This window comes from Eublepharis macularius, chromosome 6 (genome assembly GCF_028583425.1).
Source record: "Eublepharis macularius isolate TG4126 chromosome 6, MPM_Emac_v1.0, whole genome shotgun sequence".
In the NCBI taxonomy this organism is placed as follows: domain Eukaryota; kingdom Metazoa; phylum Chordata; class Lepidosauria; order Squamata; family Eublepharidae; genus Eublepharis; species Eublepharis macularius.
Genome location: NC_072795.1, coordinates 32,207,841 through 32,235,628, shown reverse-complemented (window position 1 = coordinate 32,235,628; position 27,788 = coordinate 32,207,841). Strand labels below are relative to the sequence as shown.

The 27,788-nt window shown below is 44.6% G+C and overlaps 1 protein-coding gene across 3 annotated transcripts; it reads left to right on the top strand.

Moving 5' to 3' along the window:
• Nucleotides 1-143: 143 nt before the first annotated feature.
• On the top strand, nucleotides 144-27,788 carry TIPARP (TCDD inducible poly(ADP-ribose) polymerase). 3 transcript variants are annotated; one of them, XM_054983642.1, is made up of 6 exons: nucleotides 144-242; nucleotides 3,393-4,403; nucleotides 21,788-21,962; nucleotides 22,685-22,866; nucleotides 25,695-25,964; nucleotides 27,175-27,788. In XM_054983642.1, the coding sequence occupies exons 2-6, from the start codon at nucleotides 3,469-3,471 to the stop codon at nucleotides 27,620-27,622; spliced, it is 2,010 nt and encodes a 669-aa protein (XP_054839617.1). In that variant the 5' UTR covers nucleotides 144-242; nucleotides 3,393-3,468; the 3' UTR covers nucleotides 27,623-27,788. The 3 variants fall into 3 exon arrangements, with proteins under 3 accessions (XP_054839617.1, XP_054839615.1, XP_054839616.1); XM_054983640.1 differs by lacking the exon at nucleotides 144-242 and adding an exon at nucleotides 542-832; XM_054983641.1 differs by lacking the exon at nucleotides 144-242 and adding an exon at nucleotides 542-890.

The window sequence follows — 27,788 nt, the reverse complement described above, 5'->3', positions numbered from 1 at the left end:
CGCTGCCTCTCTTGAGCAATCGCCTGTCAGGACAAGCCAGATCTGCCCCGTTCTCGCACCGTTTCCTGCCTTGTTTGTTTAAAGGGCGCTCCGGGTTCCCGTCAAACTTGGAGCGGGTCCGAAAAAAGACGAAAGAGTTTTTCGGAAGCGGGCTTTGTTCGGAGGAAGGGGGCCCTTTGGTCCCCCCGTTCAACAACGGCACTCGGCCTGTCTGTAGAACGAGGAGCCCCTCGGGGCAACCGGTGGGTATTAAGAAGCAAAAAGGGGCTCTGCCCACCGGGTCCCCTTTCCCGAGGCGCGCGCAAAGCGCCAGCTCCAAGTATGCAAATCCTCCCGGGACGCGCCGTCCTTCCTCCACGCCCTCCCGGCTTGGGTGGGAAAGGGGAGGCGGAGCCTGCCTGGGAATGCGCTCGGGAGCCCGCAGAAGCCGAGCCTGTTGGCCCCGCCGAGCTCCTCCCCGAATCGTGCAGCTGCCGGCGCTGGGCGCTCCAGGAAGGAGTATTTAAAACGGCTCCAGCGGAACATGCGAGGGGCTCGGAGGAGGAGAGCGGCGCCGAGCGTGGGGCTGCGGAGGGACTAGCGGGCAGCGCCGGCGGGGCTGGACTGGAGAGGACCGGACATGGGTGCTTCGTCACGTACGGAGCGACTGCAAGCGAGAAGGGCTTGCGGAGCTCCGTAGCTGCTGCGGCTGAGGGTCTCCGGCCGCTTCGGGGCTTCGCTCCTCTCCATTGTCGGGTCCGCGGCGGAGCCCGAGAGCCTTCCTGGGCTTCGCTTCGCATTGTTGGGGCCGCCTCTGCAGTCGCGCGGGTCATCGCGGCTGCAGCAGATTCGGGTAACTTCTCGGGGATTCGGCTCGAGTACTTTTTTTTTTACGAGTATGTCTTTAAAGGGTGCGTAAATTATTGGTTTTTGCAACGCCTTTCTTTCCTCGGGCGCCCTTACCTGGGAGTAAAACCCTCTTGCGTCCGATGGAGCCGACCCTGGAGGAGCCTGGCGCCGGGCTGAACAAGCGAGTTCCTCGTTGAAAGAGGAGATTTCCCTTTTTGTGTCTGTCCGGCTAAGCTTTTGCCTTGGGGGAAGCCTCCTGGCGCGCCGGTGGCGTTGCCTCCAGAGCAAATCTCTGTTTTGGATCTCGGTGGTAAAAGTGCCAAGCGACTGTGCCTTTCGAGCGCAGCCGCGATCCTGCGCGTGTTTACTCGGGAGCAAGCCCTGGGCAGCTCCGTGAGGCCGGCTTCTAAGCGAGCGCCCGCTGCCTCCGTCCTTTGTCGGCCTCGCTGCGGGATACTGAGAGGCGCTGCACCGGGGGAGGGCGGAGGGGAAAGCCGATTGTTGTCCGGCGGACTGGAAAGTTGCGAGCTGGCCGGCCTCGCCCCCGCTCGGAGGGAAACCTGCAGTTCTGTATATAATCCAGCTGCCCTGAACTCTGAGGGTTTGCGCTGCAGCGTTCCCAGGGACGGAGATCCCAAAGGGACGGAGATCATCTGGGAGCCGAAGGCGGCGTTTCCCGGCGTTAACTATCTTGGGGGGGGGGGCGTCTGCAGTAGAAGAGCAAGACTCGAGTCCAGTCGCACCTTAAAGACCAGCTTGTTTTCCAGGGGATGAGCTGAAGATGGGAGCTTTGACTTTTGAAAGCTGCTGCCCTGGAATTCTAGCTGCTCTTTAAGGTGCTACCGGACCTGCGTGAACTTCAGCCTCAAAGAACCACCACTGGGTTTTGTCCTCGCACCTGCTAATCTGGCTCAGAAACCCCCATTGTGCCCATAATCGTGCGTTGCCACCAGGGGCTGAATGCCTTGGAGCGAGGTTGGATCCCCTTGGAATGAGGCACCCTCTGAAAGTCCGCTTTAATGCCTTGTTTCTTTTTCCCCAGCCTGAATGTGTGTGTTTTTCAATCCTAGTTATACAACTTTCAGGAAGGGAGATGAATGTATGGAATGTGGTGGTGACGGGTGTTGCTGTTCCTCCTTGTTCCTGGAACTAGTCATCCTCTCTGAATGATCCTGTGTCCTGCACAGGATGTTTGACTGGGGGGGGGGTTGCAAATTAGTTGGCAGTTTCTCAGGTTTTTTGCTGTAGGGTAGAACTGGATGGCTACTTCCGTGTATCTCCCGTGAACATTCCTGGATGTGCTATGAATGCGTCTCTTGGAATAACCCCTCCTGCTATTTCTTGTGACTGGAGGGAAACCTGCTGTTCAGCTGGTAGAACATCAGATAATAAAGATGAGTTCCCAAATGACAATGCAAAATATTTTCCCTGCTATTTAAGGTGGGCTGCTGAGTTTGTAATATTAATTTTTCTTGGCAAGTGAAGTCACAGCACTTAGAGAAATGCAGCTTTATGGATTTTTCAAAGGGCAACAAACAGGATTTAGGTACTAAATCCAACAAACAATATTGACAAAAGCATTAATTCTTAATGTAGAATTAGGCTTATTTCTCTTCCCTCTACATAACTTGAAGGTTCTCTCTAACTAGGCAAATATTCCCAAGCTGGTGAGAACTTGTCTCTGTGGAAGTCAACTTTTTAATATGCCCCTTGGGGGATATTTCAGAGAGGGTGGGCGTTTGGAAAGCAGCCTGGCTCCAAAGTTTGCCTTTCCTTCTGTCCACTCCTTTAAAGTGCTGCAGTAGCTGTCTAGGCCTGTGGGGGGCGGGCTAGTTCATTTGTTGCGGTACTTGGGAAACCAGTGAGTTGGGGTGCGTGATTCAGACCGAATGACAGCGTGTGGAAATGCGAAACTGTTTTTAAAAGGATTGAAAGGAGGTGTGACTAAGCAGTTCTGAGATTCACCAAGTGGTATCTGTGATGACTGGGTTCCATCTGAAGAACCTGGTGCCGGAGTGGCCTCATTTACTCTCTTTTGAGCCTCTTCAAACAGGTGCACCTTCTCATGTGCCCTTGGTAATTCTGTTTGGGCATAGAGAAAGAATTCTTTATGTGTCAATGAGTGCAGGAGAATCTTCCTGCCTGGAAAGACAGGGTTGAAATGTGGAAGGATGGGGGCAAGAGCCACCACTGTCAAGGGTGTGTGATGCGCTCCATGACATGAATTTCCAGAGGAGGAGAGTATGAGCAACTAAGGTGGGGTGTGTGTGTGCGCGTGCAGGGGACTGCTAAGAAGCAAAGTTCCAATTAAATAAACGGAAACCTGGGAAGAGGCAGCTGCTGCCCCTAAATGCCGTGTGTATGAGAAAAGGCTGAATGTTTGTTTTGGGAATCGATCAGTCTGTTTCGCTGACCTCATTTGCTTCAGGACTACTCACAAAACCAGTAATGGAGGAGCGAAGGTTGCTCTGTATGTGCATGTGGGGGGGGGGGTTGATCTTTTTTTCATGCCATCATTCTATGATCAGAAACATTGATGGCCTTTCTTTCACTCTTCCCCCTAGGCTGGCGATTGGAGGACAGAAGGGACTTGGAAAACAAACTTGAACTGGGAGGGGGCAACTTGGGTGAAGGAAGCGGATGGAGACAGACCTGGAGCAGCCGCTGTGTGTGGCGCAGCAGCCCCACTGCCCGGAGATGCAGTGCGCTCCTTCCTCTCCTTCAGAGGTCTTTGCTCCCCCGCTGAGGATTCCTGAAAAGATCCCGCCCATCAAACCTTGCTTTAAAAAAAAGCAGCAGGTGCAGAAGAGGCTAGACACTGATGCGCTGAGGGCTTTGCGGCCCATCTTCACCAGTTTGCTAGGGGCTGGTACCCTGGATGGGATCTTTGTGCCACGAGGGCAGAACGGGGGCCATAGCAACTTATGCGAACCTGTTTCAAAAAAGACTGTTGGGGTTGCTGCCCCGTGTCCCCCGCCAGACAACAGCGTAGCCGTGCTGCTACCAGGAGCTCCAGATGTTCAGGGACAAATATCTGATGGGCAACTATCCGACAGGCTTCCTGAACAAGATGACCAGGCTGGGGAGGAGGGTTTCCCCTCTGTTACTTTGCCTGCAAATGAGCCATTCCAGGACCGCTCTTTGCACGCTGTCTCTAGTGATGCTGCTACCTTTCTTTCATGCCCTGAGAAGATACTTGAAGGCTGTCCTCCAGCGGGGCTCCAGGACAATAACATCTCCCTGGTCCAGTGCAGCTCGAAGCCCACTGATAAGTTTGGAGTTGGACTCTTCCAGAACCAAAGTGAGGAAGCATCTCTGGACCTTGTGTTTGAGCTCCTGAACCAGCTGCAGTATCACACCCACCAGAAGGACGGTGTGGACATCTGTGTGGATTTTCTGCAAGGGGTTTGTGTTTTGGGTAGCGATTGCCCCCAGCATCATACGGTCCTGCCCTATCACTGGCAGGTCAGGAGGACCGCTAGCCAAACATGGCAGAGCGTGACCAATGACTCGCAGGAACACCTGGAAAGGCTCTACTGCAATCCGGACAACGACAAGGTCAAAGTAAGATATCGGTAAGTGATAGGCCAAGGCAGAAATGGAAATCTGATTTGCTTTGAGATGAGACCATCTTATTCCCTTATTCTGGCATAGTCTCTCTTATCTGGGGCTGGATCTTTGCACTTCTTCTGCTTCATGGAGTAGAGCGAGGGCTTTCCCTTGTTTTCCAAAGTATCTGTTTGCTATCAAACAGGGCTGAACCCAGCTGAGTAGAAAGGAATTCTGCAAACATAAAATGTGTGCTCAAAATCATTGAAACAATTGCAGTGGGAGGTGACAAAATAGTGTTGATTGATGTAATCGGCAAGCTTTTGACTTCAGTCCCAGTCAGCGTTGTTGGCTGTGATTGTTGACAGCAGTTGGCTAGAAAAAGGCCAGGGCACACCTTGACGCCAGGTGTTGCTTCATTCATGGGATATCCCATTAACTTACCCAGGGCCAAACTTCATTGATACCAATGGAAAGTGCCCAGCTAGTTTAAGAGGGTGCTGCAGAACTGCAGTATCCTCAGCTGTTTTTTTTAAAGGCTATAGCCCCTGGATTAATGTGTAAATGATATGTCTATATAACACAGACCATTGGTCCATTAAGGTCACCCTCTGGTCTTTCACATCCCTGCCTCTTTTAACTAGAGATACCGGGGGTTGAACTTGGGACCTTCTACATACCAGGCAGATGCTCTGCCACTGAGCCATGGCCCCCTCCCTGACAGAATTGTGTTAAGGAGAGACAGAGGAAAGGGTTTGGTGTGGCCAATGTGTTTGGTACTAGTCTTTCAAAGCCTTGGCGTCATGAAAAATTGCTCATCTGTGTGAACAGAACAGGGCTGAACCTTTTATGCTAGGCTTTATTTTATTACTTCATTTATACCCCTCCTTTCTCTCCAAAGGGACCCAACACAGCTTACATCGTTCTCCTCCCATTTATCCTCACCACAGTCCTGTGAGTTGAGTTAAGCTGAGAGGTTGTGATTGGCCCACGGTCGGTCGTTTAAGCTTCCATGGCTTAAGAGTGGGAATTCAAACCTGGATCTCCCAATTCCTAGTCCGACCCTCTAATGGCTGCACCCCACTTGCTGCCCAGAGCATTTACTGTCCTTGATTCGATACTTATCAGTGATAAAAAGAGCTCTGCATGGAGAAGGTGCTGGGGATGGGTGGATGCCCCCCTCATGTGTTGCTTTCAGGGAGATTAAAGTGTGTTGGATACGAATCCATAGCAAGTGATCTAAGTGCGTGTTTTGCTTAGACTGAAGCAGTTGAGCCGAAGTAATACTTGATCAAAAGCACAGTTGCTTCTCATGGAGAGGTAGCAATAGAGGCACCCACAGCCCTTTGCCAACGCACGAGATCCTGGTTGGAGGGAGGGGTGTCTGTTCAGAGCTCTGGGGTCAGGGCAGTCCCTAGATGTTCATAACTCTAGATCAGATGAATGACTAAATGACTAATAAAATGACTGCTGAAAACCCACTGGGAGTGAAAGTCACCCCACAAGTTCTAGGAGTGGCTGGCATGCTTGTGTTTGGCAATGTGAGATCAACATTACTTGGATTCTTCTCTTTGTGTGCCGGTTGTTGGGTAGGATGGGGGGAAATGTCGAAATACCAGGATTTTTTTTCTTCTCACAGCTGAAAGTAACATGGAATGTCTCTTTCTAGCCAGCTGGCAGAAGATTGCCAAAAGAAACCCTTTCAAGCGAAACAAGGTGTAATAATTTTTCCCAAATGGTATTTTTTTTCCTGCTGCTTCTGCTCTCACCCTGTCAGAGTAGCCTTGCCAATCTTTCCAGTGGCTGTGCTTGTCTGCCTCCCCCCTTAGATTCAGACCTGGGTGCTGGTGCAGATCAGATGTTCGCTGGCTCTGAATTGTGCGTCAACAACAGATGCTTTGTTTTCCCTCTGTTTTTTGCCTCTAAAAATGTTAAGCTACAGCAGCAAATATTTGAAGTCCAATTGCCCCTTCAATAGACAATCAATACAAGCCTAGGACATCTTGCTACTCGGAACAGCTGCATTGCAGGAGCCTCCGAAAGTTGTCTTGGAATTCTCTGCGACATCACAAGGGCTCTTGCATTTGCACACTATCTCATGCTTCAAGTTATTGCTCCAAGCAACTGGTGGAATTGTTTGTGCATTTGGGCACTCATGGCACAGGTCTGTGAGCAGAAATGAGGACCTTAGCGTGATCTGTTGAATGATGGTGGCGCAGGAAACCTCATGGCATGCAGTTTTAATTGGGCAAGAGCGAGCAGTGACTTAGTGGCAGAAGTACAGCAGAGGGTTTGGGGGGGGTTGGGGGAAGGGAAAGGAGGCATATAATAGCAGGAACAGCTGGGTGGCTGAATAGCTGCCTGAGGATGTTGTGAAACCCTTTTTTCCCTGACATTCAGGAGAAGCTGAATGAACATCTGTCACAGATGGCTGAGAGCGAGGGAATCTACCAATTTGGATGCAGGAAATAAGGAGTCGAATGGTTCCTTCCGTCTCCCTAGTTCCAGGCCTGCACTGTTTGAAATAATAGCCCTAATAACTGATTAAAATAGCAATTTTTTGTTCGTGTTTTTAAGAGCTTTAGTTTAGAAGTTTTCAGTTTTGAATGTTGGCCTATGACAGATGGGGAAGAAGGAATGTGTGTTGGTTTTTAACAGCATAGATGTCTCCAGTCTTCCTCCGTTTAAACATCTCATGCTGGACTCTTTAAGTGGGGTAGTTCTGCCTGCAAGTAAGGTTTCACTTTAACTTAATGGGCTTATTCCAATTAGTGAAAGTGGTTGTTAATGAACTCTGAGGATTTTGTTGGTTGCTTATGATTTCGACACAAAAGGCACTGCTTCGGATGTTTAACTTTTCCTGCAAAGGAAAACAACTTGCTGCACTCAGGAAAAAGTATAAAAGCCACATGTGGAAGGATATATATGAATGAGTATGGGTCATCCCCATGTTTAGGTCCAGTAGTTATCATGCATTTGTATTTCCTGTGCAGAAGTACTTTCCTTGTAGGAAAATTAAGCAATGCTAAAATGCATCATCTTTTGCTGTATAGCAGGGGTTGTGTCAAGTGGTACCTTAAAGACCAACGAGATGTTCAGGTTATAATCTTTCAAGAGTCAAAGCTCCCTTGATCAGATACCATCATATATGATACCCTGAAAATGATGTTGGTCTTTAAGGTGCCACTGGGTTCCGGTCTTGCTGTTCTGCTGCAGACCAACAGCTGAAGCCTTCTGCTCTAATGTTCTATAACACTTAACAGCGCAGACCTGTGGAGAGTTATTCCAGTCTAAGCCCGTTGATTTTAATGGGGTTAAACTGGAGTAACTCTGCATACGACTGCACTGTAAATGTCTATCATCTCACTATTTGGAAATCCTTTCTGGTTAAAAAGCATCTTGTGGAAACTCATTGCACCCTCATGTGATCTTCATAAAACCTAAGCTGTATAGAACATCTTGTCGTGTTGCACTATAAGCATAAGATTTCCATATGTGTGGAATATTATTTATACCTGGTGGATGCAGTTATTTATTTTAAAAGCCTGATGAAAGATTGAAGGCTCCAGGTAGGTATGACTGTACTTGCATCAAGAACAGCTGGATCAAGCAGAACTGCATATTTGTTCTATATAATCATGGGGGAATTCTGTGCAAGTGAAGAAAAAAGCATAAGGTTTTTATATTGAAGCAGAGTTGCAGCTGTTGAGAACATACAGCAATGAAGCTGGCAAATACAAGAGGCCTGGAGAAGTTTGGCCATATTGCATAGAAGCTCTCTAAGTTTGCTAAAATGCTAGCACATCGAAAGCTTAAGAACTCAGATTCTGGAGGCCACTTGATCCCAACCCTCTGGCGCATCTAGTGAGGCATGACTTATCCTGAGGTGAAAAGAAAGGGTTGTGATGTGTCTCCTCCATTTTGTTGGGAGGGATTCATGCCTGGTTCTTCCTTTTGGTAGGTTCAGTCCTCTCGGGCAAAGCTGCTCAAGGTTGTCACCAGGAGTGGGTTGAGGTTCCAGCATCCAAATACTTTTGGCTATTAAGAATCTAGATTTTTTTCCTTCTCCCTTTCTCCTTGTCCCCCAACACCTTTATTTACTTCATTTATCAGTGGCCTTTCTGATTGAGGCACGAGGAGAATTGCAGGTATTGGCTATTTGCTATCTGCTGAGTGGGCCAACTCTCTCTTGGAGCAGCATCTTTCTAAAAGTCTTGGGAGCTTAATCAGCCCTCGGTACTTTGCTTGGACATTCCTAATGTGTCCCCTGTTGACTTATTCCTATCAAAAAATATTTGGGAAGTCTGAGCTCTTGGACTTGGAGCTGTCTTGGTCCAATTAACTTCTTTATGGCTTGGAACCAGTGGTCGCTACAACCTGTTTTTTTCTGTTTTTTGTGATGTTTCCTGGCAACAAGAAGCAGATGGCCTCCAAACCCAACATACTGCTATTCATGCCTTGAATATTTGAGCCTCCTGGTTTGCCTGGTTACCACTTCTACTTGGCTGAAGACATTAACCTCTTTGGGTCAGACTAGTTTCAGAGGTCTATCTGTAAAAGACTGTATGCTGCAACAAGGGAAATGTCAGTTCCAGCAGTTGGGATAGACCAAGGAAGGACAAGCAGAAGCCAGCTTTGGGTAGCAGTCAGCAGGGGGTAGCTGTTTGTTTCTCCTTTGTTTTTGAGTACAGCTTGCGTGGCACGGTGACCCATCATTACATTCTGCATCCACAATATCTTCATTGTTCAGACTTCCAAATAAATTCACAGTTGTGGGCCACTGGCCCAACTGGTGACTAAAGAATGTCAGCTGTGTGGTCTGCTAACAGTTCATATTTAAGATCTTGCTACTGGTATGTTCTAAAGTTAGGGATGACTCCCTCTTTCCCCTCCCCTCTTAATTGAGGAATTTGCTCCCTTTTTCTTTTGAGCCCCATGAAAATAAATAGAAGTTGAACAGGTGTACAACACACATGGGACTAGCTCATTTCCGTGGCATATAAGTACTCAGAATGACTATGACATGTGGAGCAGGGATATAGCCCAGTAGTTCCTAACATGGTGCCCATGGCATCAGCTGATGTGTTTCCAGAAACCCACTTGCATCTTCCCTAAAGAAAAGACCCAGTCTTGGCTTCCTTCCACTGCATGGGCTTGGAGGCGCTTCAGAAGAGCTTAGGGGGCATCTCCTTCATTGCAGGGAAATGGTAGCCTCCAGCACAAGAAGATGTTTGGCTTGGAACCCCTTGCCAATTCCAGTGTTTTGTGGTTGAGCCCAACCCCTGTGACTGCCAGTTTGTGAATGGCAGGGTTTGAAACCAGTGGTACCTTAAAAACTAACAGGATTTTCAGAGTATAAGCTTTTGAGAGCCAGTTTGGTGTAGTGCTTAAGAGTGGCAGGACTCTAGAGAACCAAGTTTGATTCCCCACTTCTCCACTTGAAGCCAGCTGGGTGAACTTGGGTCAGTCACAGCTTCTCAGAGCTATCTCAGCCCCACCCACCTCACAGGGTGATTGTCATGAGGATAATACACTTCACAAACTTCTCTGTGTGTGGCATTAAGTTGACCTGAAGGACAGTATATATAAATCAAACGTTCTGTCAGAGCTTCCTTCTTCAGACTTTGTAAATGGTCCTCCTCCCCCCTTTCCATGTGGCAGCCATTTTGTTGTGGCGCACAGATTTGGCCTAGCCCAACACTCACCCTCCTTGCTGTACTAGACTACTCTTTCTATGTAGAAGAGTTCATGGTCTCCCTTCTCTTTTGCCTCATTCTAAATAATTTCTAGTGCTCTCTAACAGCAACTTCAAAGGTTTTGTGCTAATTGGATTTTATACCTAAATGTAGTAATTCCATTTTCTGGCAACATTGCTGAAAGACACTCCTGTTGAGACAGTGGTGCTTTAGCCACAAGCATTCCCATGGTTCTCTCAGAAAGACATTCTTGTACACAGTTGAATTTCTCCGGTACGCACTATTCAATTGAAGCTTCTGTCTGGAACTGTCTTTCCTTAACCTCCCCCCCTCCCCCATGTGACACAGCCTAGATCATCAGAAAATTCTTCCCTCTAAATACTTCTGGCTTAGAGGATGGAAGTGTACACTTTAATCCCATTAGGAACACTTTTTTTGAAAATCTAGATTTGCGTGCAAGTTCTCAACATCTTCCTGAACTTCAGAATTGCTCCTCCCACCCACCCCCAGTCCTAATAAGTGACTTGCACAGGTGTTTCTGCAAAAGGGAGTGCCCATTTATAGGCTTTAAACAAAAACACATTTGAATTCAGTCTTTTGGTTGACTAGAGTGGCAGTTCTCAAAACCCACTCAGCTGGGTGACTCTTAGATCTTTGCTTTCTGAATTCTCCCCCCAGCACAAAGTATGTAAAAAGGCTGCTGATGTGCTTCTGCAATCCTTGGTTCCCTCTTTATGCACTGCCATTTACATATGAAACAAAACTAATTGGCTTTTATCTGCACAGATCTAGGAAAGTTGAGAGAGGCAGCATAGAGGAGTTGCATGAATTCACAACAGGCTCCTCTTTATTCCTGTTACTATGTAGATAAGACCCGAGGAAGCAGCTGTCACCTGGTTTAAGGTCTAGGTCAGCTTGTTCCTTGTAATAAAACATGCCTTTTGAATGGGAGAGAAACTATAGGTAAATCCAGCAATTTAATTGAACCATTATAAATAGCTCCCCACCCCGAGCAGTCTCAATCACTATTTTGCTTACTGCATTTTACTGCTTAAAAAAATACAAATTTCAGAGTCGTGCTTCTTAATCCAAGAATCAAGTTAGCTGTATGTGATGAATGATGTTTTGTATGGTTAAATGCAAAACTGCCCAGCAGCCTAAAGGGAGGGAGAGCATCTGACTTAATGAAAAGGGCATTGTGCCTGCAGTTTACTTCTCTGCAGTCTCTAATGACTTTTTGTCCAGTGAAGGTCAGTTGTGGTAGCTGAACTCTGCTGTGGAGGGTGCAGCATGTAGGAAGAGAAGTTATAGGGAAATAAGCCACAGGTGAGCTCAGAGTTCTTCTGCATGCTTATGTACTGTTCAGAATTGGACCCAAAGCTTCCACTTCCTAACCTTTGCAAGTAACACCCTTTATTTTATTGCTCTGTATTGTGTACATCTTGTGTCTTGGTTTCCACCTTGGCTTTTCAGAAAGGTGGAACTGTGCATCTCTTAAGTAAAATCTGACTTCCGTACCAGGTTATACGTAGCACAGAGGCAAAATCTGACTTTTGCAGCTCGCCATACATAGCGCAGAACATGCATCCTACCGATCATGGTGTCCTATATGAAACTACAACTTCTGTATCTGCCCAGTTTTGATCAGGCATCTGATGAAGAGAACTTGATTCTCGAAAGCTTATGCTATAATAAAATTGGTTAGTCTTAAAGGTGCTACTGGACTCTTTTTGATTTTGCTACTACAGACTAACACGGCTAACTCCTCAGGATCTACAACAGGAGTGTATGCTATCTTGAGGTCAGCGTTGCAGCCTAGAGCAAATAACCAGCTGCAGCATCTGTAGCCTGAAACAGTTCTTTATTGGTGCAATTAAATGTTTTCTGGGTGAAAAACAGTATGTGCCTTCTCTAATCAACCTGTTGAATATTGATAACTAAAACTGGTTGTTCAGTTAATGGTGGCGGGGTGGGGCCAACAGGTATATGCATTCTGTATATGAAGAAAACCTTATAACAACTGCTGTAAACTTCCACCTGCATGTGAATTCAAATTACTGATGTGTTACTAATGCCACTATGATTTTTATGAAACCCAAACTTAAAAATAAAGATTGGTAATATAGAGGTCATTGGTTCTGTAGTCTTTCTGTTTTGCTTGACATGTCAAGTATTTCAAGTCCAGAGTTTTTAGAAGCCAGGCTTTTCAGCACCCTGTTCACTGACTCGGCGCATAGTTGTGACAAGTATTTTGGTACTAAAGTTGGCTAAGTTTCAGGCGGGAGCACGATAAGCAGGCTGCCATCTGCTTCCAGTGCCTCGGAAAGTAGAACCGACCTTTAAGCCCTTACAACTCTCTCCGTTCCCTCCCTCCCAGCGATTTCCTATCAAATGTAAAGTTTGTAGCTGGCGATTGCGTTAGGTGAGAAGCCAGTTTGTGTTGCCTGTATACATAGCTACTGTTGCTAGGGCACAAAGGGTTAGGCAAAAGGGGAACAAAGGGCTTTGTTGCCAGTTTCCAAGAGTGAGTAAGCAAAGCCTTGCTTTGAGTGTGCGTGTTTCCTTCCTCTCCTCCCCAACTGCAGCCTCTTTATGGGTATGCGCCACTTGAGGAGTGCTGATGAATCCAAGCAGTCAGGGAAGCGAGAGCTCTGGCTGCAGACCACAAATGAGGGGCTAAGTGCCCTTCTGGCCTGCAGAAACCAGTGAATCAGGAGCCTTCTGGCCGTCATACGGCAATGATGAGGCACTGCGGATGCATGTAGCTTTCCTTTGGCTGGTTCTGCAGTCTGTTCTGACCTAGCTGAGTTGTAAGCAGCCCTTTTCTTTCTGCCAGCAAGGCACAGAGCACAAATTTCACATCCGCTCCCTAACCCGTTGGCAGAGAAGTCTTTGGCGTGCAGTATTGTCCAAAGACACAACCCTGCGTGTTGATGGAGTGTCTACACAGCAAAAGTCACAGGCACTGATGAAAGAATAAAGAAAGCTTTATTTAAGAATTAAAATAAGTGATAGAGAACTGATGAAGTCAGGAAAGGTGATGTCTTCACACCCCTATCTAACTAGCCTTTCCTGCCCCATGCGGGGTGGTCTTCTTTTCTTTTGTGTACCAGACTTTGCTTTCTTCAACACGGCCCCCTTTCTGTTGCCTAGGTTGCATGTGCAAGTTGGCTCTCCTCTAGTACTCTTTTAAGAAAAAAATGCTTGCGGGCAATTACTTTATGAAGCCCATATGGGCTATTTCTGCATACTTGCTTTCTATTAAAGATTAAGACAAGGGATGGCATGGTCCTGGTCCCTAAACCCAAGGCAATCAACAAGGCTTGTTTTGTATCTGAAGTCATTCTTGCCCTCAGAAGGCCCAGTTGGTTCCTATACTAACTTCACTGTGTCTACTAGAAAGCCTCCTGAAATCCTTTTAAAAGCACCTTGAACCGGCCAGAGTTTGGTAGGGAATGCAAATTCTCTATGCTTCTCAGAGCATAGGATAACTAGTACTCCTTCTGAGTAGTCAAACTATTGCCCATATTGATTCACAGGAGCCAGAAGGCTGGTATCCTCCAAGAAGAGTGAGGCAGGAGCTGCCAAAGCTGAAAGAACAGTAGCTGGCCTAAAGCAACGTAGAGAGAGCTCATGGCTTGGCAAGTGTACTCACTCCCCAAACTAGGTTTCAGCCATGGTTTTTTTCCCTCCAGCTCTGCAGCCGGATGCTGGTTCCTTCCTCCAAGGATTATGATGGCACTCAGTGAGGGAGTGTAGAAACGGCACTCTCAAGTGACTGACGCTGCAACATTGGGCGGGCAGTTGTTGATTCTAGGTAATGCATCCTTGGATTGGTAAGAATGTCCAAGCTGTGTAATTACTTTGATCCACACTGTGCATGAAGTCGGCCTTAGAATTGTAGGCTTGTAATGTGCTCCTAAAAGAGCAACCGTGAAGGGAGCCCCAGTTTCTGCCAAGATTGCAATCAGTGAGTGTTCTCGGTTGACCCAGGTACTAAGGCTGGAAAGGAAGTCGTCTCGGGTGTATTGGGTAGGTTTCAAAGCCTGCCTTGCAATGACTGTCTTGATTCAAGGGGATTGCTAGTTCTGACCTTCTGGAATAAACACCTTTCAACCGAAATAACATAAAACCTGTTCAGGGGGGGTGGCAGCTGTGGTGGTAGTGTGACGTAGATTTCAACCAGTGAAATCTGGTTGTAAGTGGCTTCGACTCGTTGTGAGCAGCTTCAACTCTGTGTTTTGTGGGACACAAACTGATAAAACTAACTGAAGATGCTGGTAGTTAGTGAAAAAGGCTGGCTGCAAGTAAAAAAGAGAGCCTTTTATGTTGAAAATGGATTAGGGTGTATATTGGTATACGTTTTGCTTTGATTGCATGTACTTCTTGCTTTGATAGCAATAGCAGCCTACATACCCAACGTAGAGGTGGATCTAGCCACTCCGTTCGGCAAAGCTTAGTGCCTTCCTGGCTGTTATATTCAAAGGAACTGGGGGGGGAAAGGAATATTCTGTGCCATGAAATATAGGTCAAATCTTTTTGTCTTAATTTACAACTTTTTAGCTTAATTTGCACGAATTTCTCAGTTCTGTCTAATTGTGCTAGTAGTTCTGAGATGCAGCGGGGAGTAATGCAGGGCCTTGTAACTTAACCCCCTAACTGCAGGATACCTTGTTTATCACCGGGGCTTTTCAGGAACCGATACCCCTACAAATCTTCTTTACTGTTAATAAGGGTGAAAAGATAGGCCTTTATTTCTGTTCATCCGTTTTAGGATACTGAAATCTTCATTAAATATTGGTAAGCTGAGAACCACAAGAGAAAATTAGGGCCACATTCAGACATCGCAACAAACCCCGTATTTGTTGTTATTCCAAATGCAGGTGCCTAGGAAAACTGAACGGAGGTGAGGCCGTAGCTCTGCAGTAGATAAGGCTGCCAGGTCTTCTGTAATACTGATAGTAATGATAATTAATAAATGTAATGGAATATTAGAATAATATACTGGGATATTATAATATAATGAAAGGCCTCATGCTAGCAGTTGCTCCTAACCACCCCCCCATCACTTGCGGGGTGATGGGGAAAAATTATGGCAAAGATTACCATCGCCTTGACAGCTTGATACTTTCAGAGTAAACCCAGAAGCGACATCATGGTACTCTTAAGTAAAAACACTTTCTACTGAATCCTAGAAGTGGCGTGACACTACTTCCGTCATTGGCCCAGAAGTGCTGATGGCAGTGCACAGTAGTGGAAAATACAAATAAAGTGCCATCTGTTTTAAACAATTATGTGAAACTACACAATCCATAGTAAAATGAGCTACATTTGAATAGCCCACTAGGATAAGGGATACTTGACTTGAACTTTTTCCAATCTAGCAAGAGAGGTCTTGATGCAAATACAACCTTTTGCATGTGTTGAGGATTCATTTTGATCCTTGTGCACGTTGTGATTTCCACTTTAGTTCAGATAAACTGGTGGAAGCATCTTTTGATATGAGTGTAGGTGGGTGTTTGCATTTTGGGCCAACACAGATAATGAAATTATGTTCCCTGGGTTATAGCTTGATGGACCTGTTGTGCAGCACAGTGGGTAAGTGGTTTGGCTGCAAATCAGCACTCTGTTGGTTTGAATCCCACTACTGCCATGAGCTCAGTAGGTGGCCTTGGGTAAGCCACTCCTCTTAGCCCCAGTTCCTCAGCTGTATTGTGGGGATAATAATAACACTAACTTGTTCACTGCTCTGGGTGGGGCACTAATCTGTCTAGAAGAGCGGTATATAAGCGTTGTTGTTGTTCAAATTACATGCAACACAATAATAAATAAAGATCACATGTTATCATTGACTGGCCTTGCTGAGCTGATAGAAGTTTCCGCCAGAGACCTAAGTATCAGCCAGGTTTCAGTGCAATATGTACGCTGTTCCAAGTTAACGCCTCCTTTTACAATTCTGTATGTGTTATGTCAGAAAGCTGCAGTTTTTTCATATCAGTTGCAAAAATTTTTGAAATAGTTCCCAGTGCCCCGATGACAATGGGGACTGCTGTTGCATTCTTCGTCCATAGTCGGGTGGTTTCTGTCACCAGATCGCTATATTTAATCATTTTTTCTTGTTCTTTTTCTTCAACTCTGACATCCCCCAGAATTGCCATGTCTATTATCCAAGCTTTTCAATTTTCCACAACTGTTATGCCTGGTGTATTGTGTTCAAGGTGTCGATTATTATCCCCTCAGAAGAAACCCTCGTTCCAAGCCATCAGTCTCTTAAGTTGCACTTCAGGTCTCTTATTTGTCAAATACCTTGACAGTAACTTTTTTGTTTGTAAGAAACCTTGTTCACCCTAATTTAACTCTCTGTAAAAATAGTCTCTGTGTGTGGGCCTTGGGCTACCTCAAAATAGGTGGTCTGGCTTGCTGGTTTTCTAAGATGATTTTATTATGTTTGTTTTTAGTTCTCAGCTGGGTGGAAGGCCTCTTGTGGGTTGAAAAGGGGGATATACTTTTAAACAAATGAATAAACAAGACACTAGGACTGGTTAAATATCTGGTTTAGCCTCATAGCTACCCCAGTGGAGCCAGTCCTACTAATCCTGTCCTTCCAGTATCTAAGCCAGAAGGTCTTCCTAGTAGAGGCAATCAGTCAGTCCTTTGTCTTATCACACTTACCTAAGTCCCTTGGATGTCCAGAAAGTGCTTCAGAAATTCTGCTGCGGACAATTGAACCAAAATCACAGCTCCAGTATACTGGAATTGTAGGTGAGCCCATAAACCGTCTGGTGCATTCTCTGTGATATGAGATTTTTTCAGAAAAAAAAACCTCTCCTGGGGATGGAAGCATAAATTGCAAGAGTACAATGAAAACTGCAGTTGTTCCCTCAGAATGTGCAAGCAGATCAATATTTATCAAGCCTCTCTAATGCAGTTGTCAGATTAAATTCTTGAATATCCCGTTCAACATGCAGTGGCTTCATAAAATATGTAGACTTCATCTATTTCTATGCTGGCTGCCAACCAGTGGAAAATAAAATCTTCAGTGTGCTTTCTGTTTGCCATATTCCAAGTGGCTTTGCTGGGTTTACGAGCCCCTCATACTGAAGTTAGCATGAAAGTAATTTGCAAGGGCAAAAAATCTAATGATACTGTGAGTATCGTTACTCACAGGATATGCTTTTTTTTTTTTAATACTAAAGTTCTTAAAAATGGTGTGGCCTCATATTATGGAAGCGGCTTTATAATAGCACTGAGAATAGAATTCTTCCCTTGTTTGTTCTGTGAAATAGGCTTATGAATAACTGGTTGTTTGTGGCAATTAAGATTAATCACTACACTGAGCAAGCACCTGGAAGAAATCTGCATTTATCAGGGGATTGATGTGACATTAATGATAGGCACAGGTATATACGCGCTGGTGAGCTGGCAAAAAACAATGCTTGGGCTTCAGAATTTTTTTTTACAAAGTTGAAATAAAGATAAAGATGGCAAATACTGCTGGTCTTATTGTTTTCCAGCTGACATTCAACTCCTACTCTGCTTTAATTTAACAAAAAACACTACACGATATCTAATCTTAGAAGAGCTCTAAGCTGGCTGTCGATGTGGCTACTCAAGCCAGCATGAATACAATACATTCAAGCCAGTTTACAGCATGTTAAGAGACACAGACATGCATAATATGGATATCACAGATGTGAATTGATTAGGTTATGGGATATGGAGCAAACTTTTTACTGTCTCTCTTATAACAACAACAATTCCAGGCAAGTCCTGTTTCATGAACGTGGGCGTGGCTGCTTTGGGGGGCAGAGGAGAGTAGAAAATAAATTCAGTTTATTGTGTTATCGAGTCAGCAAAAAAACTAGCCCCAGAATCTGGTGGTAATTATAAGAATGCTTTATGTTTGCATGTTCTAAGTGCAGAATTGTGGTAGTTTTTTATCAAAGTTAAGTCGATGTGCAATTACACATATATGGGGTTGCATTCCCAGCAGTTTTTCTTTTAGTTCAATCTTTCCCAATTTCCCTCTTTACTACAGCCACCAACCCTTATGGCTTTCATCTATGCTGATCTTATGATTGCCAGTAATAGCCTGTTTGGTGGTCAAAGAGGATTCTCTCCCTCCAAGTGGAAAAGCTGGTTAGACCCAACCCATGAGCTCCCAGCTATACTTAGGGTTGCTACTTTGATCAACAACGCCTGGCACAGATCATTCTTCAGTGGTAGATAGCATTTCAGATTCCATAACGTGAGGACCAAATGCCCTTATTCTGACTACACTTATAGCTGGGATAAAGATGAGCAATTTTTATAAAGCTAGCCTGACTTGGAAGTGGCTTTAACTACGTCTCGTAGACAATAGAATCTCAGCTATTGAAAGGTCTTGTTTTTAGTTAATTCTCAGAAACAAGTGCAGCACAATAGATCATGTCTTCAGGCTTTCTAGAATGATTTTTTTTTAATTGGCTAAATGAGGACATGAAATATATCGGGCTTGGTTGCTTGTATCTTCTTCAAAGATTCAGCTTGTGACTAGAATTGGGATTTTTAAAAAATCTTCTACTCCCTTTCTACAGACCATGGTTTAAATAAAACTATACCATGGGACACTGCAAAAAGTTGCCAGTGGCTATTGAGAAGCAAATAAAAATCATGGACCCAGCCTTAGTATGCCTTGGAAAATTTCAGTGTGGAAGTTCTTTGAACTCTTGGTAGTCTCAGCATGAAACTGGTTATGACAGTCCATTTGCCTAATCAAATGATATTTGTTCAACCATATGAAAACGACTAGGTACAGCTTCCATTTCTCCATACTTGAAACCAGGGCTTTTTTTCTGGGAAAAGAGATGGTGGAACTCAGTGGTGGAACTCAGTTGCCAACACAGGGGGCAACTCTTGGCGGGAGGTGGTGCCCCTGATACCACATGCGCGCGCACAAAGTGCACGCATGCTCCCAGGGCCAATGACGTCACTTTGGGTCAGCTGGAACAAGGGGAGAGTTTTTAAAAGTTTAAATCGCCCTCGGCAAAAATGGTCACATGGCTGGTGGCCCCGCCCCCTGATCTCCAGACGGAGGGGAGTTTAGATTGCCCTCCGCGCCGCTGAGCGGCACAGAGGGCAATCTAAACTCCCCTCTGTCTGGAGATCAGGGAGCAGGGCCACCAGCCATGTGACCATTTTCAAGAGGTTCCGGAACTCCGTTCCACCATGTTCCATCTGAAAAAAAGCCCTGCTTGAAACTAAACCAAACTTCTGCTGAAGCCACTTTCATTTAGTTCCTTGAATCAGCCAGAGAACAAGTGCTCCATTGTACTTAATGCTTCTACCAGAGTTAAAGGAGAAGGGCTGGAAGATGTTGTCTAGCAAACGGAACTGTTTACACCACTGAAATGTAAACATCATAATTGGATAAAGTCAGTAGCTCTTTTCAAACTGTGCCAAGATTATCATCTTTTCACTGTAAACTTGGTGAAAGATAATTTTAACACCCAGGTCAGTTGGCAACAGCTGTGTATCATCTGATCCAGCCATACTAGCATTTCCTCTATTGTGAAAGATCAGCTGTTACAAAAGAGAACCTTTTCAGTCAGGTTCAGCTGTCTCATCAATACTTGCATACTAGGAAATGAGGCTTACAAATGGCCCTGGTTTACATATTAATGGGACTGCGAGATGATATGGTGGTCTGTTGATGTGTGTACAGTGCTCCCTTCTTCTGTCCTGTCTTGTGTCATTTTTCTGTTTTGGAGATAGATCAAGATGGGTAGGTATGTTTGTCTTCCTGTAGCAGTCGAAAAGAGCAAGAGTCCAGTAGCACCTATAAGACTAACAACATTTGTGGAAAGGTATGAGTTTTCATGAGTCACAGCTCACTTCTTCAGATATCTGAAGGTATCTTCTTCATGTATCTGAAGAAGTGAGCTGTGACTCACAAAAGCTTATACCCTACCACAAATGTTGTTAGTCTTACAGGTGCTACTGGACTCTTGCTCTTTTCTCCAGCTTCTGTTTTGGAATTACTGTATTTGTTTAATAGGGGCTTTGGTTCTGTGAATCTGAGGAGGCACCTCATGCCACAATAACCATCAAAGGAACAATGCTGCCTACTCTGATCCCAGTTTGTGAAAATTTGGGGAGATGCTGGGATCAGAGTGACAGAGTGCCTGCTTTGCATGCAAAAGGTCCCAGGTTCAGTCCCTAACATGTCCAGGTAAAAAGAGAGGTATTGGGAAAGAACTGTCATTTCCTGAGACCCTGGAGTTAGCTGGACTATGGTACAAAGAATGTTCATAGAAGGATGTCCATCCTCTCCTTTGCTTCCTGCCAGAGTTAGCTAAATCACTAGCTCTCAATAGGAAGGGGGCTTGTGCTTGGCATGCACAGGGTCCCAGGTTCAGTCCCTAATTTGTCCAGTTAAAAGTATCAGATAGTAGGTTATGTGAAGGACCTTTGCCTGAAGCTGCCAGTCTTAAGTAGATAATACTGGCCACCACCACCACAACAATAGTGCTTATATACCACTCTTCTAGATGGATTAGTGCCTCACCTAGAGCAGTGAACAAGTCAGTGTTATTCTTATCCCCACAATACAGCTGGGGCTGAGAGGAGTGGCTGACCCAAGGCCACCTACTGAGCTCATGGCAGTAGTGGGATTCGAACCAGCAGAGTGCTGGTCTGATAAGGCAACTTCATCATGTCTTAATCAGAACTAAGTGTCCTCTTAAGAAAAATCCATATTAAAAGTCCAGTCCTGTCACCTTTTCTGCCCTGTGAACACATGAAATTCCCTTATACTGAATCAGCCTAATTGTCTGCTCTGGCCGGCAGCAGCTCTTCAGGATCTCAGGTGGAAGTCTTTCACTTCACTTACCACTTGATCCTTTTAACTGGAGGTGCTGAGGATTGAACCTGAGACCTCTGCATGCCAAGCAGATGCTCTGAGACACAGCCCCTTGGCCTTTCTGTAAACAAGTAAGCACATGAGTTGTTGCAGTGGCAGTGGGGCAGCAGCATACAATTGTACTTTGCTTTCCGTTACAAAGCCTCCAACTCTTTGCTAAAGCTGGTGAGCGAACAGAATTGAATGTCTGTGGATCCGCACTGGTGCAGAGTGTCAGATGTACATCCTTTGTCTGGCTTCTGTTGTGACTAAATCTTCATTCTCCCTCTAGCCAAAAAGAATGGCTTAATAAAGACTGTATGGTCTTCTCTGCTCATGGAGTTTGGTAGGGACACATACATCTGGTTCCTGTCTAATTAGTAATTTGCCTCCAACTTGGTAACTAGAAAGCACAGTGGCAGCTGTGAGTCTCAGCAGAATTTCTAAGTGATTGCAGGACAGAGGGGCCGTGGTGTAATACCAGTGTGTGAGAACTGATAGGGAAGGAATGTATTAATCTAGGACAGCTCTCCCTGGTATACTGTCCAAAGAAGAAAGCTGCTTGGTCTGGATTTTTTTTAAAAAAGCATTTCTGTTCTGCCATTTTTAGGACCAGTATCTCATGGAACAGAGCAGGTTTATGCTAGTTCTACACACTCAATAGGTGTGTTTTATCCTAGCCTGTGTTCCTTTCATCTGTTGTCTGTTTGGTCTTCTTGCCTTTTTCCCCACCCCAAAACCTCTCCACTTGCAATATGCAGAAGGTTGAGTTGGTAAATCTGTTCTCAGATGAATGGAAAAATATGTGAATTTTGTACTTCTTTTTCTTCCCCAGAGGTCACGAGTTTTTAGTAGACTTGAATGCTATGACTCTCTATGATACAACAGAATTCGACCAGCTGAGAAGACTGTCTACGCCTTTGTGTATGAGTGCCAGCTCCAATTTCAACTATTACACAGTCTGGAAGTACTTCTGCAGGGATCATTTTGGCTGGAGAGAATATTCAGAGGTAGTTTGAAGTTTTGAATAGTTTTCCCACAACTGGGGTGTGACATTGGGGAAACCTAAGTGGAAATCCTCCGTTTAAACATCCATCTAAACGTGCATCCCATTGGGTGATCTTGGTTGGGTCCCTCGCTAATGGGCCTAAACCACCTTGCAAAGGTGTGGTGAAGATGAATGGAAATGATTGATTGTACATTGAAAACTGACATAGGAAAGAGTGTGTTCCCTTTTCTCCCACCGTTCCTACTTTACAAATAGATTAGAAGGCTGTCGTTAAAGACATAGCTGATTACAAAATCCCATTATGATACATCAGACAGAAAGGTTGCAGCAAAAACCACTTAAGCCTAAAAAGTATTCACAGAAACACAGCGTTTTGCTATTGTACGTAAGTGGTAATTGAAGAAACATACATTAATGATGGAAGTCTATTTTTCAAGAAAGATGTAAATATACGTATATTCTCAGGAGAGGGAGAACTATAGCTAGCATTCAGAAGCTAGAGGCTTGAAAGATGTCTTAATCCGTTTTTGTTCATTTATGCCAAGTTCATTTGAGGGGGGGGGGGGATGGCAGATCGCATTGTTGCCGGGGAAAATATATCTCAAGGCCTCATGTTATCTGCAAGGAACAGTAGTGGTATTTTTACATGAAAATCCTGTTGACCCCAGTTGAAAATCAGCCATGTTTGCATTGGTCAGTTTGTTCTTTTCTTCTTTAAAACAGCCTGTGGTAAGATTGATCGAAGAAGCCAACTGCAGAGGTCTGCAAGAAGTTCGGTTTGTTACGTGGCACAATCGCTACATTTTGAACATTAAAGATGGCTTTCAGCAAAACGCGTGCATTCGAAGAGAAATCAAGAAGAGACCTCTTTTCCGCTCCTGTGTTATCCTCATGCCGTACTTGCAGTAAGTAATGAGATATGGGTATGTGATAGGGAAGCCCAGCAATTTGGATGGGCTGATAACGGAGGTGAACAATTCTTTCCTTCCCTGTGAATGAAGTGCCGTGCTCATGCTCATACTCGTTATTCGTCTGACTGTCATTGGGGATTTCTTGGATCTATCCAGATGTTAACGAATGGTTCCATAGTGACCTTCTGGTCTTCTAAGGCTGCACGTTCAGAGCTGTGTTTTCTCTGTGGCTAGCATTTAGTGCTTACCATGCCCTGGGCCCCACTTTTATTGAAGTTACAAATGGCGCATACAGTGTAGTATTTGCGAACAATATATGGGGGAAGATTTTTACCTGAGGCAACCAAGATAATGCAGTACTTCTGTATCTGGAATGCTAGGAAAGGTATTTGTGTAATTGCGCCAGCACATAAGGAAATACCAGAATCCTGTTGCTAGGGGCTGAAACTGCTTAGGAATGGGTGGGTGCCAAGCCTTATATGGTTCAGAAAGATGTTTTGGTAAAGGGATATGGACTGCACTACTGCATACTGTCTGTTGCTGTAAGTATGTTCACTAGGTGACTTCTGCATGGTTTAATGTGTCATGTTTAAATATGCTTATGCTTGGTATTTAGCTCTTGTTTTCAGATTTCTGCCTGCTTTCAGATTTCTGATATCCAGACCCTATTGTATTGTTCATTGGATATCCCAGCTGTTGATCATATTCGTTTTACGCTGTGTAGTCTGCCTTTGAGTCTCAGTGAGAAAGGTGGACGATGATGACGATGACAATATATTAGGGCCTGAAAGCTCATTGTCCCCTTAGCAACAGGGCTGTTAGGGAGGTCGCCATGCCTGAGGGCCAGGATGGCCATTACAGTGCTGTAATAATGTTGCAAGCTAATAGAGGAGGCCTTGTTAAAAAAATTATCTTCAAGCAAAGAGAGGATTGATTGCCTTCTCTGTCCCTCTCCTTCACCACGCTACTATAGAAATGTATGTGGAAAAGCAAAAAATTAGCAAGGCAGATACAGTTATTTAAGGCTCAAGAAATTGGGGGCAATTAGAATTTTCCTCCATTGCAGCAAGCTCCAGTTTCAAAGGTGGCTTTGTCCCATGGGGGAGAATTGCATGGGCTTTACTGCTCGTTGGGGCAGGGAAGACTATAAAAATGCTGAGCCATAAATGCTTAAATTAGGCTCGGAAACATTCCTTTTTACTTTGAAAAAGCATTACATTTTGCATGTGTGTAAGTTTGCATGCTCAAATTGCTACGCGGCCGTTGAGTTGAATCCCCTTCAGTCATTGCCTCTTCTCCCTTATTTTGCTGATCTCCCCCCCCCCCCGGGGTGCTGGCAGTCAAGGGTCAGTGTGGTGAACAGCTTTGCGACGTTCTGATTAATAGGGCAATAATGGCAAAAATGGCAACTGTCCCTTTAGCACACCGGGTAGTTTGCCAAGTGTGAGTGAAGCAGGTCATTGGTTCCCCTTTGCAGTGCTCCACTGACGGAAGAAGCCATGCTGGTAGATTTTCTCTTCTGCACAAATGTTAAAGGTGGCAAGAGCCTTCTTGGGCCTAATAGCTCCTTAAAGGACTAACCATTTAGTGGTCTGCCTGCTTATACAACTTCAAATGCACATACCTTTCACATGGCCTTTCCCACTGGGTTGAACAGAGAGTGGGACTTTTATCTTTCTTTTTGTTTGGGACTTTTATTTCACTGTCACAGTAAAATCTGTGACTCTCCAGCAACTACAGGGATTAACTAGCTAAGCATAACTAGTGGATGGCCTGTGTATTTTTTTCAAGTATATTTGTATGTTGCATAGTTACATTTCACCCCATATTTTCCGGCATTTCAAGGGCCCTTGACCCAATTTCCCGCCCCCCCATACCCCTATATAAAAGTAAGACATAGTAAGGATCCACTTAATTGCATTTGAAGTGGGCTATAGTCCGTGAAAGCTTAGGGTGAAATAAAACTACAAGTCTTGAAGGTGCCACAGGACTCCTGTTCAATTTTGCTGTGTTTTTAAAAGCCATCTGAACTTACCACCAGTCCTGCAGTGTCTGAGTGATAGAATATCTGTTTTGTATGCAGGAGGTCCCAGGTTCAATCACTGACACCTCCAGTTAAAAGGATCAGGTAGTAAATGAGGTGGAAGAACTCCAGCTGAGACACTGGAGAGGCACTGCCAGGCAGAGTAGACAATATTAACCTTGACAGATCAGTTACCTAACTCTGTATAAGGCAGCTTGGTGGGTGTACAGGGATAGGTCTCGTCTGCTCTAACAGAGTTAGTTTTTGCTGAGAGCCAACTTTCCCTCAGCTTGAAACCTGGTTACAGATGTAAAATGTATGGAAATTTTGAAGTCCTCAAGAGGGGAAACAGGGACAGAAATGTTGGGGGGGAAATTGAAACATGCAATAATTTCCTAAAAGCAATAGTTTATAAACTAAGATAAAATTATAGCGTTTGTCATTTATAGAATTTAAACCTTGTAGAATGCCTTTATAGAATTTAAACCTTGTAGACTGCCTTAGCAGTCTACAAGCAAAATTTCAAAATGTACCCAGTATTTGATTGAGAGAGCTCCAAACTAGTGCCGTCTATGCTACCATAGTACATGTATGAATTTTTCCTATCTGAGATATAAGGGTGGGGGGACATTGAAATTAGAAAACTTCATAGTAAACAAGAGTGCATGGTTTGAACAGACACATTTCCAGTCGAAATACATTGGCAGCTGCTGAATCCAGCACAAATGCATATTTAGATGCTTTATGTCATTGACTCCTTTCTTTTTCTTTTCCCCTTCCCAATCTCTCATCAAACTAGGACTCTCGGTGGCAACCCTTCCATCCCTCTGCTATCCACAGAGTCTCTGCAAGTCTTACCTCCAGCTGCTCTGACCTCTCCAAACTTCTATCCTGAAACGTGGATTAACATGGATCCAGCTCAAGATTTCATTCAAGTGCCTGTGTCGAAGGAAGACAAAAGCTACAGAACCATTTATAATCTCTTTCATAAGACTGTGCCAGAGACCAAATACAGAATTTTGAAAATACTGCGAGTTCAAAACCAGTTTTTATGGGAGAAATACAAGAGGTGAGCCAATATAAATGTCTTATCAATTGAATGGTTTCTCTTTTTTTTGGGGGGGGGGAATAATGGTGGAAGTCCCGTTGGAAAATGTGACTGTATCAGTAAAACAAGGGATATTCCCGAGAGAACCCTGTTTGTAGGCATGGGTGGTTATCGCACTGAGTTACACCTGATCCTTTCTGTAAGCCATGTTCTCTATTGACTCATGGCAAAGAAGTAATTAGAATAAGCTCAGGAGATGCTGTAAGAATGCAATGATATCTAAATTCTGTTAATGTTTCCAATTTATTTATTTATTGTTTTGTTTTATTTAAAACATTGGTATCCCACCTTTCTACCCAGTTAGGGCCCTCAGAAATACATTAAAATCTACTTTAAAATCATACATAACAGCCATTAAAACAAATGGGATGGAAGGTCAATTAGAAAATGGTAAACAAAAAAAAAGCATTCACCTGCTGGCAGAAGACAGCAATAAGAGGGGCAGAGATGAATTAAAGGGGAGGGAATTCCACAGTTTTGGTGCCCCAACTGAGAGGGCCCTTTTTCAGGTCACCACATATCTATGCTCAAGACGACTGGGATCCCCAAAGTAGGCCCCCTGAAGGTGATTGTAATGGTCGAGTAGGTTTATATGGGAGTAGACAGTCCTTAAGATGCAGAGGAGTTAGCCGTGTTAGTCTGTAGTAGCAAAATCAAAAAGAGTCCAGTAGCACCTTTAAGACTAACCAACTTTATTGTAGCATAAACTTTTGAGAATCACAGTTCTCTTCATCAGATGCAGTCCTTAAGAGATCCGGTTTTTTGGACTACTTGGCACTTAACAAGAAGTAGTTTCCTTCAGTTGAGTCTTAAACTTCCAAAACTAGCCCAGTAACCAATTAAAATTAAGTATACCAGCAAAAAGTTCTGAGCGATGGCAGCATACAGGCAAACTCCTTATGCCATGGAGAAGCCGTAGCTCAGGGGAAGAGCCTCTGCTTGATGCACACAAGGTTCAATTTCCGGCATTTCCAGTTAAAGGGAGCAGGTTGTTGGTAATGTGAACTGCCTGAGACCTGGAGAGCCCTGCCAGTCTGAGAAGACCATACTGGCTTTGATGGACTGATGGTCTGATCCAGTATAAGACAGCTTCATTTGTACAAGTCTGCTCAACAAGAGATTAACATTTTTCGGGTTTAACCGGTTTTTTTGTTGGCATTTTTTTTTCCAGAAAAAAGGAATATATGTCTAAAAAAATGACAGGACTTGACAGGATAATGAATGAGAGACACTTATTCCATGGGACCTCTCAGGATGTTGTGGATGGCATCTGCAAGCACAATTTTGACCCACGGGTGTGCGGGAAACATGCCACCATGTTCGGGCAAGGCAGTTATTTTGCCCGGAAAGCAAGCTACTCGCATAACTTCTCCAAGCGCTCACCCAAAGGAATCCATTACATGTTTCTAGCTAAAGTACTGACAGGAAGATACACAGTCGGCAACCATACTATGAGAAGACCCCCGCCGGTGAATCCTGGCAGCATCACCAGTGACCTGTATGACTCTTGTGTGGACAATTACTTCGAACCTCAGATCTTCGTCATTTTTAATGATGACCAGAGCTATCCCTACTTTGTTATTCAGTATGAAGAAGTTAGTAATGCTGTCGTAATCTGAAAGTATTTCACGTCGGTAAATTATTTGTTGTAATCCAATATTTGTAGAACGGACTATGTTGTGCAGAGGGGGGGAAACAGTTGTGGAACTTTTTAATAAAAGTGTTTGAGAAGCAGAACACAGAGCAGATTTTTAAGAAAAAAAATTAAACTCCTGAAAAGACCAA